The following is a 17754-nucleotide window of genomic DNA, read 5'->3' as shown; positions in this document are numbered from 1 at the left end:
AATGCACTAAGAGACTTTGTCTCATCACTAAAAATTGATGCCTGCTTGGCCATCAGATGATATATATGTTGATTCCAATAGGGAATCTGAAATATTTGTCCTGAATGAGCAAATTTATAATACCAATATAAATGGTCCGTTATTGGACATTACAAATTTTCCAGCTAGCTCATTCTTGGTTGCCAGCGTTTCGCCCTCGTGTGCTAGGGTGGGCTCATCAGTTGGTACCTAGCACACCTACCAATACGCTGGCTAGTGCATACCGTGGAGGCCACTGCGTAGGCTAACTGGAGCCACCGGCAGTGCCAATGCACTAAGAGACTTTGTCTCATCACTAAAAATTGATGCCTGCTTGGCCATCAGATGATATATATGTTGATTCCAATAGGGAATCTGAAATATTTGTCCTGAATGAGCAAATTTATAATACCAATATAAATAGCCAGCGTATTGGTAGGTGTGCTAGGTACCAACTGATGAGCCCACCCTAGCACACGAGGGCGAAACGCTGGCAACCAAGAATGAGCTAGCTGGAAAATTTGTAATGTCCAATAACGGACCATTTATATTGGTATTATAAATTTGCTCATTCAGGACAAATATTTCAGATTCCCTATTGGAATCAACATATATATCATCTGATGGCCAAGCAGGCATCAATTTTTAGTGATGAGACAAAGTCTCTTAGTGCATTGGCACTGCCGGTGGCTCCAGTTAGCCTACGCAGTGGCCTCCACGGTATGCACTAGCCAGCGTATTGGTAGGTGTGCTAGGTACCAACTGATGAGCCCACCCTAGCACACGAGGGCGAAACGCTGGCAACCAAGAATGAGCTAGCTGGAAAATTTGTAATGTCCAATAACGGACCATTTATATTGGTATTATAAATTTGCTCATTCAGGACAAATATTTCAGATTCCCTATTGGAATCAACATATATATCATCTGATGGCCAAGCAGGCATCAATTTTTAGTGATGAGACAAAGTCTCTTAGTGCATTGGCACTGCCGGTGGCTCCAGTTAGCCTACGCAGTGGCCTCCACGGTATGCACTAGCCAGCGTATTGGTAGGTGTGCTAGGTACCAACTGATGAGCCCACCCTAGCACACGAGGGCGAAACGCTGGCAACCAAGAATGAGCTAGCTGGAAAATTTGTAATGTCCAATAACGGACCATTTATATTGGTATTATGTTGTGTTTGCGCGCTACCTCCTGTCCCTTAATTTGTAACATTTCATATGATACACTGCAGCCATTGTTACGTATTTCACTGACGTACCTAAACACTTCTTCGTCAATTATAGGAAACTTCCCTGTTTTAGGACCTCTAAACGCGCGTCTAGAAGGGTTTGTGCTTTTTAGCTTGTTTTTTACTTTCCGCCAGTCACGCACCAACTTTTCACTCACAGAAAATTTTCTTTCTGCAGCTCTGTTCCCGCGCTGTTCAGCGAAGGCAATTACGCTTAGCTTGAAGCCCGCAGAATAGTTTCTATATTTACCCATAATCGCTTATAAATGCTTCACACGTTAATGTTTTGCGATATAAATGACTTTCCGTAATTGTTCACTATTAAAACAAATTATTTCTGCAAACACCCAAAACACAAATTAAAAACTGAAATTCTCAAGCACACATGTCTACAGTAATCACGTAAATCTGAAACAAATAAATGCATCTGTGATCTGTCCATTCCAGAGCAGCCAATACTGTTAGGCAGCAAGGAAGCATGCAACAATTCAGTTTAGCTCATTGGTTGCGACACACTACTGCGCTTGCGCAAAGCTCGCAAACCGGAGCTCAAGCTAGCGCGGTGTAGATCTACTGTACTTATTCTCTTTGATCTACTGTATAGTTGACTGTATTCCGAGACGTCAGTAACAAACATTCATTTTCTTCAATTTCTTTTAAACATACGGTAATTAGGTTAATATTTCTTCCCAGTTATTGATGATTTTACATTACATTACTGACGAGTTTATAAAATAAAACTTTAATAGCATTGGATAATAATTATCTTGACTGCTTGGATAAAAGTTTTCATCCCATGCCCGGACACGTATGACGTAGTAGTAAGATAAGAGTCTAGCGATGACAACTGAGACATCGTAAAAATTCGGCTGAATAATTCCGTGGAAATCTGCGTTATCGTCTTGGATTTCACTTTGTGCGCAATAACACAGGAACCGGCCCCATGGTGTAGGGGTAGCGTGCTTGCCTCTTACACGGAGGCCTCGGGTTCAATTCACGGCCGGGTCAGGGAATTTTACCTGTATCTGAGGGCTGGTTCGAGGTCCATTCAACCTACCTAGCCGGTATTTCCTGGCGACGTTGCCGATAAGCGATAACTTACAGCCTTACGTATTTCAAATGGGAACTCATAATATGTAGGTGGTGAATAAATAGTACACTGTCTCGCGACCACGTCGTCAAACTGCCGATAGCCTACCGGTAAGCATAATATGTAGGTGGTGAATAAATAGTACACTGGCTCGCGACCACGTTGTCAAACTGCCGATAGTCTACCGGTAAGCTATGCGTCGTACATATACCGGTATTATTTATTTATACGTTGTGCAACATGTCGCAAACGTGACTGTGTTGCCAAATTGCCCATAAACCATACACGTATTTAAATTGCGCATTCATGTGCAACTTACGTTGCAGTTCCATTTACCTTTTAACCAGATTAGTGAACAAAATTTGGACGTGCGACGATTATGTAATTAAAGGTTTAAAGTCCGATTTTTGTATTGAAAATAAAGGATGCGACGATTACGCGGTGGCGACGATTATGCCGTGAAATACGGTATCTTGCTCATAAGTTTGAAGTGATAGACATAAAGGTAAATACAATGATTACTGTTAGAAACAGACAGGAGGGTACTCAGAATGAGGAGATAAAAGGTTAAATTAGGAATGAACGATGAATGGAGCTTTGTGTATGCATCGGCTTCAGTAAGGTGGTGGGCTCATGTAAGTAGAACGGAGGAGGATAGGTTACCAAAGAATAATAAAGGACTCTGCCAAGGTGGGTAAGGTTCAAATGACGATTATTAGAATCAGTTTTTGGCGATTGTTGTAGAACTACACAAAACCACGTAGCTAGTTGCAAATATAGGATTGTGAGATTCACAGTTTTGCAGACTGAATGTTGAAAGGCATAACAATCTATAATGAAGCTGTACATAAAATTGGTAGAGTTCTTACCTGGACAACCACAACTTCTACAGTTACATTCTCGGGCAGACGAACAGGAGCACGGAAATGGCGTGCCAGGGCAACAAGAAGGTGCAGAATTGCCACAAGGTTCTTGGAGTGAATGCTCTCTACACTCCATTTCTGCAGAGACCACCTTGGATGACCCAATACCTATAATAACATTAATTACACACACACACACACACATAAATATGCTGCAGGCTCCACAGTTTTATACACTTACTCCAGACAGCAGAAAACAATGTGGGTTTGGAAGAGGAGAGGGAACATGAGATGTCATTGGAATTTTGAGAAAAAGATATACTAAATAAAAACGAGGTGTAGACACTATTTTCATAGATTTAGAAAAGGTCTTTGATAGCCCTATCCCACCAGAAACCTCTTTTCATGAATTTTTCTTTAAAAACACATTTTGGAATGTGTACGAAAGAGAAATATAACCCAAAAATTTCTTGCAAGCAACAGTGCTGGTTAGATGTTTTGTTGAGCAGATCTTCCCATTATGTGATACAAAATAACAAAACAAATACTTGAAATGGCTCGTAACTATTTCCTTAGGGAAGGAACACCAAAAAATGACAAATTATACTGCTGACATTTGGAATAATTTATTTTCAAAGATTCAGTTAGATATTCCATTTAACTGGTTTCTGGCAGGTTGTTCCTCAACATTACACACATTAAAACAGTTGCTTTCCTCGGACAGGCTCGGGCAGACATCACACTTTATGCAGCGAGTTTTGATTCTACTTTTGCATCGACAAATTCTAGGCCTGGCAGCAGTTGGTCAACCACAGCAACAGAAACACACACTGTGAGAACTGCACAACTTTTAACTGGGTTGATTCAGCAAAAGAGATTTGTTTGTGCCCCAGGGATAGGGTGCAATAGAGCGAAGCTTTTAAATTATTTCGTTACCAAGACTCGGGAAGGTACTACAAAATATATAAGGGGTCCATAACAGTGAGAAATGGGTACAATATGTATTTGTACAGTGATCATAATAATCTTTGTAAATAAAATTATAATTCTGCCCGTACAGATCAAATTTTGGCTTCATATGTCGTATATATTTTCAGAATAGGTATTCAAAAGTCAGAAATAAGTTCAGTAATTTTTGCCTGTCCGGATGCTTTGTGTGAACAACACGGGAAAACAGCCAGACAGAATTTTTCAAAACTCAGCATTTAAGGGTTGTACTGTCAGTGATACATTGATCAATAATGGTGAATACATCATCTACATATCTCGACCAATGGAATATACCTGGTGAATTGTTGATTATCTTGATTTTTTTTCCAGATTGTCTATATAAATTTCTGCCAAAATTTTGAAATAAGGGATCCTTAATAAGGTAAATACTTGTGACCCCTACATAAAATTCATAGCTGAATCTGAAACAGGCAGATCTTTAATTTGTCCTAGATCTTAAAATTAGGAGAAGCGACAACCATCTAAAATTTAAAATCTGCAGAAAACCCACCCAGGCAGCTAATATGATCAGACAAGATTCACAGCACCCTGGCTCTCACAAAGAGGCCCCTTTTTATAGTATGATATATGGAGTTTTGAACATTTCTATGTCCAAGAAAGCTTATAAGAAAGAAATCAACATCATCCTCACTTTAGCCCTCAGTAATGGGTTTAATAGCAATTTCGTTGGCAGAATCCTCAATAAGATAAAAAATTAACCCACCACCACGCTTTAAAAAAGAAAGAGAATACTGACTTTGTCACCTTCACTTTGAACAGTAATAACCTATACCAAATCTCAAAAAAGGAACCTCAATGTCGCTGTTAGAACTAACAACACTACTTCTAAACGTTTCTATAACACAAACACACTTAACAAATCCAACAAACACTTGCAATCAGGGATCTACAAGTTGACGTGTAACCAGCGCGACACCAGTTATTATCAGACAGGCTGGGAGGAACTTTCAAATCCTTTACAAAGAACATTTTAATGCAGCTAAAGACAAAAGATTTTCTGCTGAGTGAACACATGAAAGATCACAATCACTCATTTTCCACCATGGATAAAGATCTAGACATCCTGCATATAACCAAAAAGGGAATTTTATTAAACATTTTAGATTAAATTTATATAAACCTCGATCAAAAATCCAATCCCATCCATAATCATCTCAATTAAATCCAAGAAAAAACAAACATCCTGGTTGACACAATAACTGAGAAAGATCTGAAGCAAAACTTAAGTATGTCGCAACACGCATTACTGGTCTGTCCTTCCACTCACTCTCACTCCCTCCCTTCATCTATTTCCCCCTCCCAACACAACATCAGAAGAGTGGCCAGTCAGTGCCTGATCTATACAAGCTGAGGGTTGGAGGAAAGAGGAAGTAACTCTTCATATTATATTTTACTTCTACTTCATTTTTTCATTCTCACACTCAGCTTTTTGTTTCCACTTTTAGATCCTGGCTATAGTTGCATTCTCCATGAAGAAATGTAACGGATTTCTAAAACTTCACTCTGTTTCCAGCAGCATGACAAACAGACCAACATTTAACAGTTTTCACAATTTTAGTCTTTCAACCGACCGACCGACCAACCAACCAACCAACCAACCAACCAAACCAACCAACCCAACCCAACCGTTGTATTAAACAGTTGGAACCACACCTGTTACAACTAAATTCATCGAAGACTAAAGCTATGTACATTTTAAACGATAGATTTTCATTGCATTTGTTGTTTGTATTTTATCTCAAGTTTCTTATGTATCACTGTTTTTTATGTCTCATCTTTGTGTTATCATAGCTGATGATGACCTCTAGCTTAGGTCGAAACATATCCTATGTAGCTTTTTGGACAGACCGTTTATCAAATGGCAAACGTGTATTTAACAGGTGGACTTTATACAATTAAATTCTTTTACAATTTTATCTTAGATATTTGAAGTCAATATGGAGCCGGATGAAGTTCAGTACTTGTAAAAATTACCTATTTTTTATGTTCCACCGACACAGACAGGTCTGATGGCGACGGTGGGACAGAAAAGGGCTAAGAGTGGGAAGTAAGCAACCGTAACATTAAGGTACAGCCCCAAACATTCGTTCCACTATCTGACTAATGCAGCTGCGCACCCCTAACCCCAAGGCAAACTCGCTTGGTATTAACAAAAGTAAAGGCAATACAGACTATAATGTTAAGATGAAGGCAGAGAAATCTTTAAGTCAGTGTCAGAAAATTAATAGTGATTTTAGCAACTGGTAATGTTATTTCTCACTGGCTTATGCAAGTGTCATAATAAACTCCTTCAGCTTACCCTGTTGGCAGCAGCCAGGACGATCCCCAACTTCTGCTTCTGTCCTTCTTCCGACTGAGTAACTTCTGGCACGTCAAGCTTTTCACCGCTCAATTTCTCTGTTGGTTTGAATAGCACATGGTTATACTCTATTACGTCCAAAAATTTACATTTTTTTTTTTTTTTATTACAAGAAAAGTCGTAATAACAGAACTACTTCTCAGACACTCACTCACCTAGTAATTTTTGAAGAACTTGACCGTCATACAGATCTTCCTCAATATCCTTAACAATTATCCTCTGGTCTGCCAATTCATCATTGATCCACTCAATAAGCACTGAAATGAGCTCCCTCAGTTTTGGTTCATCAAAAGATCTGGGCTCAATCATGGATCTCTCCTCATTTTCCTCTGTGGATAATCATATTAAAATCATGATAACATATAGAAACATACATACCATAAATTCCCTTTAGAGTAATAAAAAGTTATTACAAATGGCATGGCAGGGAGATAAGTGTAAGGGGAGGACGGTGTGGGGACAGTAAGAACAATGAACAATCACTGTCTCCTTCAATAACTGAGGGGTTCTCTGCCATAAACCTCAAAAGCATGAAATAGAGATACTGACAATTAAAGTTTTCAAATACAAAAATATGTTATAGAGGGTCTCTCTTCTTATAAACCTGGACCGTCCAGCGGTGTTTCTACTCTCCGAGACCTAAGCAGCTGTACAAGAGGCGTCCATAGTTCTTGAACTTGTAAGGAGAATGCACGTGTTTAATCTAGCATCAATAGCCAGTCTGAATCTCAGCTGTTAACATGACGAGACAGCTATCATTTGTTGTGTGTCCTCAGCGCTCCTAGCTCTGCGCCAGCCAGCACCGCGCACGCCGCAGCTTGGATTATGCGAGACTCTACGAGACGACTCCAGTGCGCTTGCTTGTGACGTCAGTCTGCACTATAAAAGGAGCACCTGGCAGCCACTTAGTAGGACTCCCCAGTGTCCAGCACCAGATTACACTGAACGTCGAACACGGAGGTTATCCCTCTTAAAGATGTGTCTCGGCCAGGTGGACTGAATTCTGGTTGTATGAGGTTTCACCTCGGGCCACTGCCTCAGTTCCCGTTCCTGCAGCCAAGTCGAGCCCCGATGCCTGTATTCTACACATCCTCTGTCCTCACTCAGGCTCCGACACCTACATTAGATTCTTTAATTATGAATATTCATGTCATTTGTCCTCACTCAGGCTCCGACACCTACATTAGATTCTCTAATTGTGAATATTCATGTCATTTCATGACAAGCTAATAGAAATAACTGCATTATGTTATTAGGAACTTTCATGGCAAGTTACGCTTATAAAACCGATAGTTTTCAACTATCATGAACTCTACCTTTCTTACAAACTATCTCATCAAGATAGCTTCGAGTGTACATAAAGTTAATGTGTATAAAGTGTACATTTCTACAGACTCTCAGTCTACTATCAAGATTAATTACTTGCGAATTTACTCAGCTTCAAGAAAAGTTTCAGTTAAATTCATGTATATATTGTATAAAGTGATATTGAAGCAATAAATTTATGTTGTGTTCCAGTATACCTTATCTTGTATACAACATCATTGCAACACCGTATTTTCACATGTAAAAGTTATTTTAAGTACGAGTCGGCTTGATGGGGATGCGATGGATTTGTTCGGAAATTTCCTGGTGAAGTTCCACCTTCATGAGCACAGATTCATGTAATTGTAAATAAACTACTGGCTCAGTGCTCAATAAAAAACATGCGTTCACATCAACAGTTTTAACAGAGGAAAAGCTAGATGACATTGGTGCAAATCTTGAACGGTCACCAAATAAATCACTCACAAAATTAGCGCAACAAGTAGGGGTTTCAGATTCCACAAAGCTGATACATATCAAACCGTACAAATTTACATGGACTCATTCTCTAAAACCTGTTGATCCAGCCACAAGAGTGAGATATTGTGAGGGTATCTTACATCATTGAATGATCGTTTATTCGACCCGCAGCTTGTGTTCTTTTCGGTTAAGGCCTGTGAACAGTCATAATTCTCGCTATTGGTGTGCAGAAAATCCTAACGGTGTTCATGTAGTCCCTCATTATGAAGGATGACACTTCCAGCAGATATTTTTTTTCTTTTACGTCGCACGACACAGATAGGTCTTATGGCGACGATGGGACAGGAGAGGGCTAGGAGTGGGAAGGAAGCGGCCGTGGCCTTAATTAAGGTACAGCCCCAGCATTTGCCTGGTGTGAAAATGGGAAAACCATTTTCAGGGCTGCCGACAGTGGGGTTCGAACCTACTATCTCCCGAATACTGGACACTGGCCACACTTAAGCGACTGCAGCTATCGAGCTTGGTCCAGCAGATTTTATAAGGTAAGATTTCATATAAGATTGTATACACCTTAAAGCAGGGTGGCCGTGCATGACGTAATTTGTAGCGCAGAGTACAAACACCGTGCGCTCGGTCTGGATTTATAATAGAGATCCTGTGCCTTTAGGCTTCTTTTTGTCTACAATCATGAATTTTGTTTTCTTATTATTTAGTTTAAATTTTTCTAAGGATTTGTTGAATGTTCTTAGCACCTTACTCATATCCTTTTCAGAATTAGCTTAGATAGCAATATCATCTGCAAAGCAGATACTGTGCACCTGAAGACCATTACATTTCATCCCTTTCATTTCTCCAACTGCATTTCCTATGAACAGGTAAAGAGATATGGTGACAGTGGGCAGTATTGTCCCACTCCTCTTCCAAACAAGTTGGATGAATAAAAAAACAAATAACTTGTTTTAAAGAACATAAAACAGGATCAATGTTTATTAAATACAATAAAGAAGAGGAAAATAAAGTTCCTTGGACATGTACTGAGATATGACTCTCTTCTCCAAACCCTCATTGAAGGTCAAGTACTAGGGAAAGAGACCCAGGGGACGACCAAGGATGTCATACATCAGCAACTCTGTCAGTGAACTGGCATGTGGTTCATACAGCAACGTGAAGAGGCTAGCAGAAGATCGTCAGATGTGACTACAACGACAGGGCAATGCCTTTAGTAGATGATGATAATGATTCTATATTCTAAATTAATAAAATTCTCTAATTATGTACACATACAGAAGGGGCAAGAAGACATTGAGGATGAAGGAAACAGGGGGGAAAAAATCTAATCAGGATTATGGTTTTTTTGTAGTCCTGAACCTAATCAATAAGATTTGTAATTTATATTCTGAGCTCATTTACCTGAAATCTGAAATATAAGTGTGCATGAGGGGTGGTCCCTGACCCCGTTTAAAGCCATTTGATGTTGCATATAAATGCATATTTTGGCAAAATTTATTGTTTTGGTTATATTTTGCTCATTTTATAACGTCATATTTCGTTATAATTTCAGCACTTTTGTTCAAACTGAGCTGTCGTTAACAAGGTATGTGTTATCTGTGTCAAGTTTCCAACACAGGATTCGCAAATAGTGTAGTAGATACCGTAAATTTTTCTTCTCCCGGAACAGACAGGTATCAGGTTTAAAAGACCTGATTCCAACAATGTGCTGCTGTATAGATGTCTTTTGACACATCTTTCTAGACAGATTAGATTGCGACACGATACGTGCGAGTTCACAGAACGAGATGACAGTGTGTTTTCACATTTGAATAGAATGTCATTCCAGTATATATATTTAGCTCAAAAGCAATTAGCAATCAAAGAAATCCCACGTTATCTCTCTCCCAGTTCTTCCTTCTTCCTTGATGGGTCCAATTTTAGCTCGCTTCGCCTTTCACTACTAACCATCTTCAACAGATGTCACACTTGTAGTACTGCAGTGAACCCCATCATGCCAAAAGTGATGTGCAGTGAACGTGTAAAATTAAGAAATTATCTGAAAGAGTTTGATGAAAAGATCTTCAGTACTGACAGAACAATTCTTTATTGTAAAGCACGTGGAGTTATGGTAGCGGCAGTAAAGCGATTTTATGTGCAACAGCACTGCGCTACGGCTAAGCATAAAAACTGCATGAATCAAAAGTCTTCTGAAACAGAGCAGGCAGGGTCTTTTGTTTGATACAACGAAATCTTCACCTAAACTTTCCAATTTTTCAGAAGACCTGTGTGAAATGTTGGTATCTACAAATCATCAGCATCATCATCATTGATGACCATCTCTAGATAGAAAACTTGTAATAAGTACAGAATCTTGGAATCACCTTACAATCTACATGCACCTCATTCAGGAAACACAAAAAGGAAAGTGTAACAGCCACCATCAGGGGAATCTACAATGTAAAGAATATTACCTCTTTCTCAGTACAAACAGCTATGACTATACTCCAAAAATATGGCCAGTTCTAATTTAAGATCTGGAAATAATACATGAAATATTATATCTGTCGGATTTAAAGACTGTAGAGAAAGCCTGAGCACTACGAGCAGCAAAAACAGCCCCATCTAGACTTGTCTATGAACTAGCAAAAGAGACTTCCTGATTAGCTGCAGGTCATCTTCGTGTAAACCAGATCCACTACCGTCTAAAAATGGCACTAATTATACACATTGCTGCATATACCTCATTTGCACTCGGTACCTTACGGAGTTTGTTCTTCACCGTAAATCAGCTCCTGTGCATTTTTTACTGAAAATGCAACAAATACTGTCAAAAGCAGAAACAACAGTTTCATAGTACTCACAGTAGTACTCCACGTTCCCCATCGGGTGAGCTCTGGCTGAGGAGGAAATGAAGGTGAATGATCTTTGAATATTGCCACCCTCCCTAGAGCCTTTACAATTATTTTCTTAACATTTGATATTAACCGGTCAACATCAGGAAAGTTCTATTGTACTTCCTCAGCAGCTCGGACCATTTTTGGATAGAGTACTTTAATTCCCCTTGCTGCTTGCACCATGTATGCTGCAGCATCGGTTACTAACAACAAGATTTGTTCTCGCTTAACTTCACCATCCCACAAAAGCTTCATGGCACTGTTGTCAAAAAATACTGCAGTTGTGGGATGGTGAGCTGCATCTAGAAACTCTGAATTACGGTAAGCAAATACACATCACCCGGACGATCCACGAGAAGCGTGCCAATTATACCATTTGCAACTTGCCTCCAAAAATATCCATAGTTTCATCAATGGATACCCAGACACTATTGTTGCCTATACTAACTCCGGCTCCATGACTAGCGTGCTGACATTTGGTCACAGGGGTCCCGGGTTCAATTCCCGGCAGGGTCGGGAATTTTAACCATCATTGGTTAATTTTGCAGGCACCGGGGCTGGGTGCATGTGTCATCTTCGTCATCACTTCATCCTCATCACGATGCGCAGGTCGCCTACGGGGGTCAAATCAAAAGACCTGCACCTGGCGAGCCGAACTTGTCCTCGGATACTCCCGGCATTAAAAGCCATACGCCATTTCTTTCTTTCTTTCTTTTTTTTTTTTTTTTCTTTTTTTTTTTTTTTTTTTTGCCTATACTAATTCTAATTTTTCGAAGCGAGTCTTCAACGAAGGGCATTTGTGATTTCCAATATTAGGAAATTCATGATGATGAAAAGGAGCGGGCTGCAGTGAGAACAATTATCAACTGGAACTTTATAATTAAAATTTACCAAGAAGACATCAAATGTGTCACAAGACATCTTTTGTATACAAGAATTATACGACATGGAGTGCAAAACTGATTTCTCTTCGCCCTTGAAAAATAAGACTCTCTGCTAGGTTAATCTTGGGACTGGGAATCTCACACCGCTCCAATGCAGAGTTTTTAGAGAGGACGAAATATCCAATAAACTTACCCAAAGCATATTCCTCCGGAGGCAAGTCAGGGGCTGTAGGACTTCCAGGAGAGTCAATTGCATATTTGCCTTCTTCCTGAACTTCTTGCACTGAAACAGAAAGTCATATCAATTAACTTGTTTTAGGTATAATTCTCAGTGTTCTCCCCATAAATTTTTGTCAGTCGTGTGGCAGGAATGTGTAGCCGGGCGGGTAATACTACGTAAAAAGTTAATACAATAAAATTTCTATGTATTCCCTTCACGGCATTAACAATAATATCTGACAGGTAAATACTGACGGAAAAGTTGAACTATTTTAGTGTTATTATGACAAACAAGACATAATAGAGTATTTTGAACTTCTAGTGTTCTACTGCTCGTTCGTAATCATGTAACTCTGGGGCTTACCACTCAGTTGCTGTGGAGTGTGGTGGTGGTTAATGTTTTAAAGGGAAGTACAACTAGGCAACCATCCTCTATTAACATTAATCTGATCTAAAAAAACTGAAGGGGTCCGACACTTTGGAAAATGAAGGTATTGGCCAAAGAAAGACAAGGGCCACGCAGGGCATGAAAGCGAAAGACTCTCTAGGCCTCGTGACCTAATACTGTTGGGATCTGAAAAGAACAAGAGTTGACCAAGGGAAGACGGATAAGATAGATGAAAATGAGGAGCCTGCAACAAGTAAGTTGAAGCATTGCCAGGACTCAGTTAAGGGCCTTGTCGTTGACAACCCACGCTCCCAAGTAAAGAGTCCCTGGGGCCCCTTTCAGTTGCCTCTTACGACAGGCAGGGGATACCTTGGGTGTTATTCTACTGCCCCTACCCAAAGAGGGAAATGCCAATGAGTTTGTGACATCTCACGGAATCGAGTGCTTGCATGCGATTCCATGCTAATCCCTACATCGCTCGCGCACGATACTACGTGACAGTCAAGCTAAAAGTTTACACTCTGATGCAATTATACTGACAATAATGAAGAATTATTGTTTCAAATAAACTGTTTTACAGTATTTACATCTTAATTTGTAGCACACAATGACTCATATGTATTAATATTATGTAACTAGCACATATGAATGTTAGGTTACCTGGGCAGCCTGTAAAAACCAGCTCCAAGAGCAATTCAAGACTCAAGAATACATTGGCATACTCCAACACCACCATTCACAACAGTTTTAACATGTTATTTTAATTCCAATTTTAAATGTGTAGTTCACATTTCATCACTGTTTTAGATGAAGACTTTACCTAAGACATACCCATTTGTAATATTTTATTGGTGGTCATATATATGTATGTGTTCCAATTTTGATTATGGCTGAAGGTACCTAATATAGCAAGGTTGAAACTAGTACCAATAATAATAATGTTATTTGTTTTACATCCCACTAACTACTCTTTTACGGTTTTCGTAGACGCCGAGGTGCCGGAATTTAGTCCCGCAGGAGTTCTTTTACGTGCCAGTAAATCTACCGACACGAGGCTGACGTATTTGAGCACCTTCAAATACCACCGGACTAAGCCAGGATCGAACCTGCCAAGTTGGGGTCAGAAGGCCAGCGCCTTAACCGTCTGAGCCACTCAGCCCGGCGAAACTAGTACCAATAATATAAGATACAACATTAATCTAATGGTAATGAATAGGAGGACCTTTCTCTACCCTTTGATAGTGGTTCTTAAGGTTCTCCTTCCTAAGCCTTGACGTCTTTTGGGGAAAGCACATCTTTCCATTTACTGAAAAGATGCCCTACAGGGGCATGTGAAGGAATACTTGTGTTCAATTTTGGCATTGAAATGATGTCTTTGGAAGTGCTGGAGAGATAAGGGAGTACCTCATCCAGAACTGGTCAAGTGAATGGTTCTGCTGTAATAGAGCTGAAAGAATTATCTTCATAGTTTTATTTATTTCCCCATTTCTGCTTCAATCAATCAATCAATCAATCAATCAATCAATCAATCAATCAATCAATCAATCAATCAATCAATCAATCAATCCTGTTCTGCATTTAGGACAGTAATTAAAACTGAGAGGACTTTTCCTATTTGTGAAACTCACAACCTGACTTTTAATTCTGTTTATCATCATACCATTGCCTGCTGTCCATCTCACAATATACCTCCGCAGCATAATGGTTAGTGTTAGTAGCTGCCGTCCTCAGGGGCCCAGGTTCGATTCCCGGTACTGCCAGAAATTTAAGAATGGCAGGAGGGCTGGTATGTAGTTGAAATGGTGCATGCTGCTCACCTCCAGTGGGGGTGTGCCTGAAAAGAGCTGCACCACCTCGGGATGAGGACACGAGTTTACTTTATCTCACAATATTATCGAGATCATTTTGCAGTTGCTTACAATCTTGTAACTTATTTATTACTCTGTACAGAATAACATCATCTGCAAAAAGCCTTATCTCTGATTCCACTTCTCTACACATATCATTTACATATATATAAGAAAAAATAAAGATCCAATAATACTGCCTAGAGGAATTCCCCTCTTAATTATTACAGGGTCATATAAAGCTTCGCCTACTCCAATTTTGGTAAACAGCACACCTACCATGATGCAAGGCTAGTCGGGTAAGGAAAGAATTCAAACGCTTAGCTCTATTGCATCCTATCCCTGGCACACAAACAAATCGCTCTTGCTGCATCAACCCAGTTAAAAGTTGTGCAGTTCTAATTTTCTAAGATCTATTTTCTAGAAAAATAGCAACCCATTCAGTCACTCTTTTGTCTAGTCCAATTGCACTCATTTTTGCCAGTAGTTTGCCATGATTCACCCTACCAAATGCTTCAGACAGTCCATTTGACCTCCTGAATCCAAGCTATCTGCTGTATCTTGCTGGAATCCTACAAGTTGAGCTTAAGTGGAATAACCTTTCCTAAACCCGAACTGCCTTCTATCGAACCAGTTATTAATTTTGCAAACATGTCTAATATAATCAGAAAGAATGCTTTCCCAAAGCTTACATGCAATGCATGTCAAACTTAGTGGCCTGTAATTTTCAGCTTTATGTCTATCCCCATCACCTGTTTCTGCCTTAAATTACCTATACATACCCTTCAATTTTCAATTACTAGAATGTAACAAATACTAGAAAGTAACAATTACAATTTTATTTCAATAAGTAAATTACAAGTAAAAATTATTAAGAATGCAATAGTTACAAGTAATTCCATTAATTTTACTCAATTACTTTCCAATTATGCATGGTGATCAACGTGAACCGGGTATATCAGCATTAGAGGGTTGGTCGTCATACCGATAAATAATTTGAAAAAAATAATTTTATATTTTGTGCAGTTGTCATTTTATCAATAATGTTAATGACTTTATGTCCGACTAACTACTTCTACGGTTTTCCGAGTTGCCGGAATTTAGTCCCACAGGAGTTATTTTATGTGTCAGTAAATCTACCGACACGAGGCCAATGTATTTGAGCACCTTCAAGTACCACTGGATCGAGGCAGGATCGAACCTGCCAAGTTGGGGTCAGAAGGTCAGCGCCTCAAATCGTCTGAGCCACTCAGCCTGGTTGTCACTTTATTAGCTGCTGAAGTTAGCGAATCAGGTTGCTTCCCGGGCATATTAAAATGGGCTCTGCGCAGTGGTATTGTTAAATCTACACCTGGCCTAATACCAGCTACAGAGCACCAATTGAAGGAAAAACTTCACAATGGGAGGAATTTGAACATGGACCCCCCAAGCTAACAGTATCATGCCACAGCAAGTACACTACAGTGACACTATAATAATAATAATAATAATAATAATGGCGTATGGCCTCCGGAGAGGCCTGGTGCAGGTCTTTTTCTAGTAGACGACTTATTGGACGACCTGCATGTCTGTGATGATGAGGGCCCTACTAGGATGATTTCTAATGTTGAATACGCCACACACACCCAGCCCCTGAGCCATTGGAATTAACCAATTAAGGTTAAAATTCCCGACCCGGCCAGGAATTAAACCCGGGACCCTCCGAACCAAAGGCCAGTACGCTGACCATTCAGCCAACGAGTCGGACTACGGTGACACTGACTGAATCCGACGGTGTGTTTGTGTTTGATACTGATTTCTTGACATAGCTTTCAAGCCCATCTAAACCACATGCAGCTTTAGCAAACACCGCCACGCAAAGCGATCTGATTGGCTATCTTCAGCAGCTGATAAAATGACAATGGCGTGAGATATTGAATTATTTTTCTCAAATTATTTATCAGTATGACCAACCCTTCAATGCTCATATACCTGGTTCACATTGTTCTCCACCACCCTGTATATAGGTTTACTTTTCACACTCTGAAGTTATACTTAACAATGGCTTATGGTAATTATGACCACAGCAGAGTACATGCATACTCTACGCACGGCTTTTGATAATACTGTCCGTGTCACTTTTGACCCTGCAGGTCCTTCAAAAAATCCATTGAAAGTGGGATAGAAAAGATGGAAAGAAAGTTGGAAGTAGGTCATCTGTCTTATGAAAATCAGCAATTTTAGTTAATAGGGAAAGAGGGATTGGACTTGGGTTAAAAAAATATTTGAGCAGTGCACGACGAAGTGTTAGCCTAGTTTAAAGGAAAATCTAATACAGAATTCTCACTTCCGCCCACATTACTAAACTTTCACCGCATACATGTACGCATGGAACGACTGCCCTTTGCTTACATCTTGCGACAGGTGTAGTCTAGTGGTGCATAAGGCTGCCAACCTCTCTACTTAGGAACTAAGGCCATAGGATGGCGCTGGGAAACCAGTCATATGGGGACATGCAGAGGGGGTCCATTAGGCCTCTACCTTCCTGTGGAAACTCCATTGATTTGTACTGGTTGGTGTAGAACCAGGACCAAATCATTGGATAAGGACAAGCAAAGGGGGTCTGGGGGCATAAGCCCCCAGGTTAGAAGCCGCAAAGCGGTGTTAGGCCCCTAGCTTCCTGTGGAAACACCACTGGTCTGTACTGGTTAGGGTAGGACCTGGACAAGACCACTGTTCTGTACTGGTTAGGCTAGAACCAGGACAAGATCATAGGATGAGAACAAGCAAAGGGGGTCTGGGGGCATAAGCCCCCAGATTAGAAGCCGCAAAGCAGCATTAGGCCCGTAGCTTCCTGTGGAAACACCACTACTCTGTACTGGTTAGTGTAGGACCTGGACAAGACCACTGGTCTGTACTGGTTAGGGTAGGGCCTGGACAAGATCATTGGATAGGGACAAGCAAATGGGATTTGGGGGTACAAGCCCCCAGGTTAGAATCCGCAAAGCGGTGTTAGGCCTCTAGCTTCCTGTGGTTTTATTGTGCCCGGGTTGATAATAGAATCTACTTATTATGACTGATGGGAATGGTGGCACATGCGACTTTACGTTGGCCAATAAAAATGGAGGTTGCTACTTCAGGAAAGGAAAATGGCATGTATTGCTCTTCTTTAAGTTATAAAAGTAAATGTATTT

General features: G+C 40.1%; 1 protein-coding gene across 1 annotated transcript in view; it reads right to left on the bottom strand.

Annotated features, from left to right (window-relative positions):
* parvin (beta-parvin) overlaps positions 1-17754 on the bottom strand; it is a 34700-nt gene that overhangs the window by 14898 nt on the left and 2048 nt on the right. The window contains exons 2-5 of the mRNA XM_067156711.2: positions 12321-12410; positions 6729-6902; positions 6514-6611; positions 3210-3371 (exon numbers count right to left, since the gene is read on the bottom strand). Coding sequence (XP_067012812.1) covers positions 3210-3371; positions 6514-6611; positions 6729-6902; positions 12321-12410 — 524 coding nt within the window. The remainder of the gene's footprint in view (positions 1-3209; positions 3372-6513; positions 6612-6728; positions 6903-12320; positions 12411-17754) is intronic.

The sequence above is a fragment of the Anabrus simplex genome, chromosome 12, assembly GCF_040414725.1.
Source record: "Anabrus simplex isolate iqAnaSimp1 chromosome 12, ASM4041472v1, whole genome shotgun sequence".
NCBI classification, from domain to species: Eukaryota; Metazoa; Arthropoda; class Insecta; order Orthoptera; family Tettigoniidae; genus Anabrus; species Anabrus simplex.
Note: the sequence above shows the minus strand (reverse complement) of the source record. Positions and strands in the feature narration are given on the sequence as shown.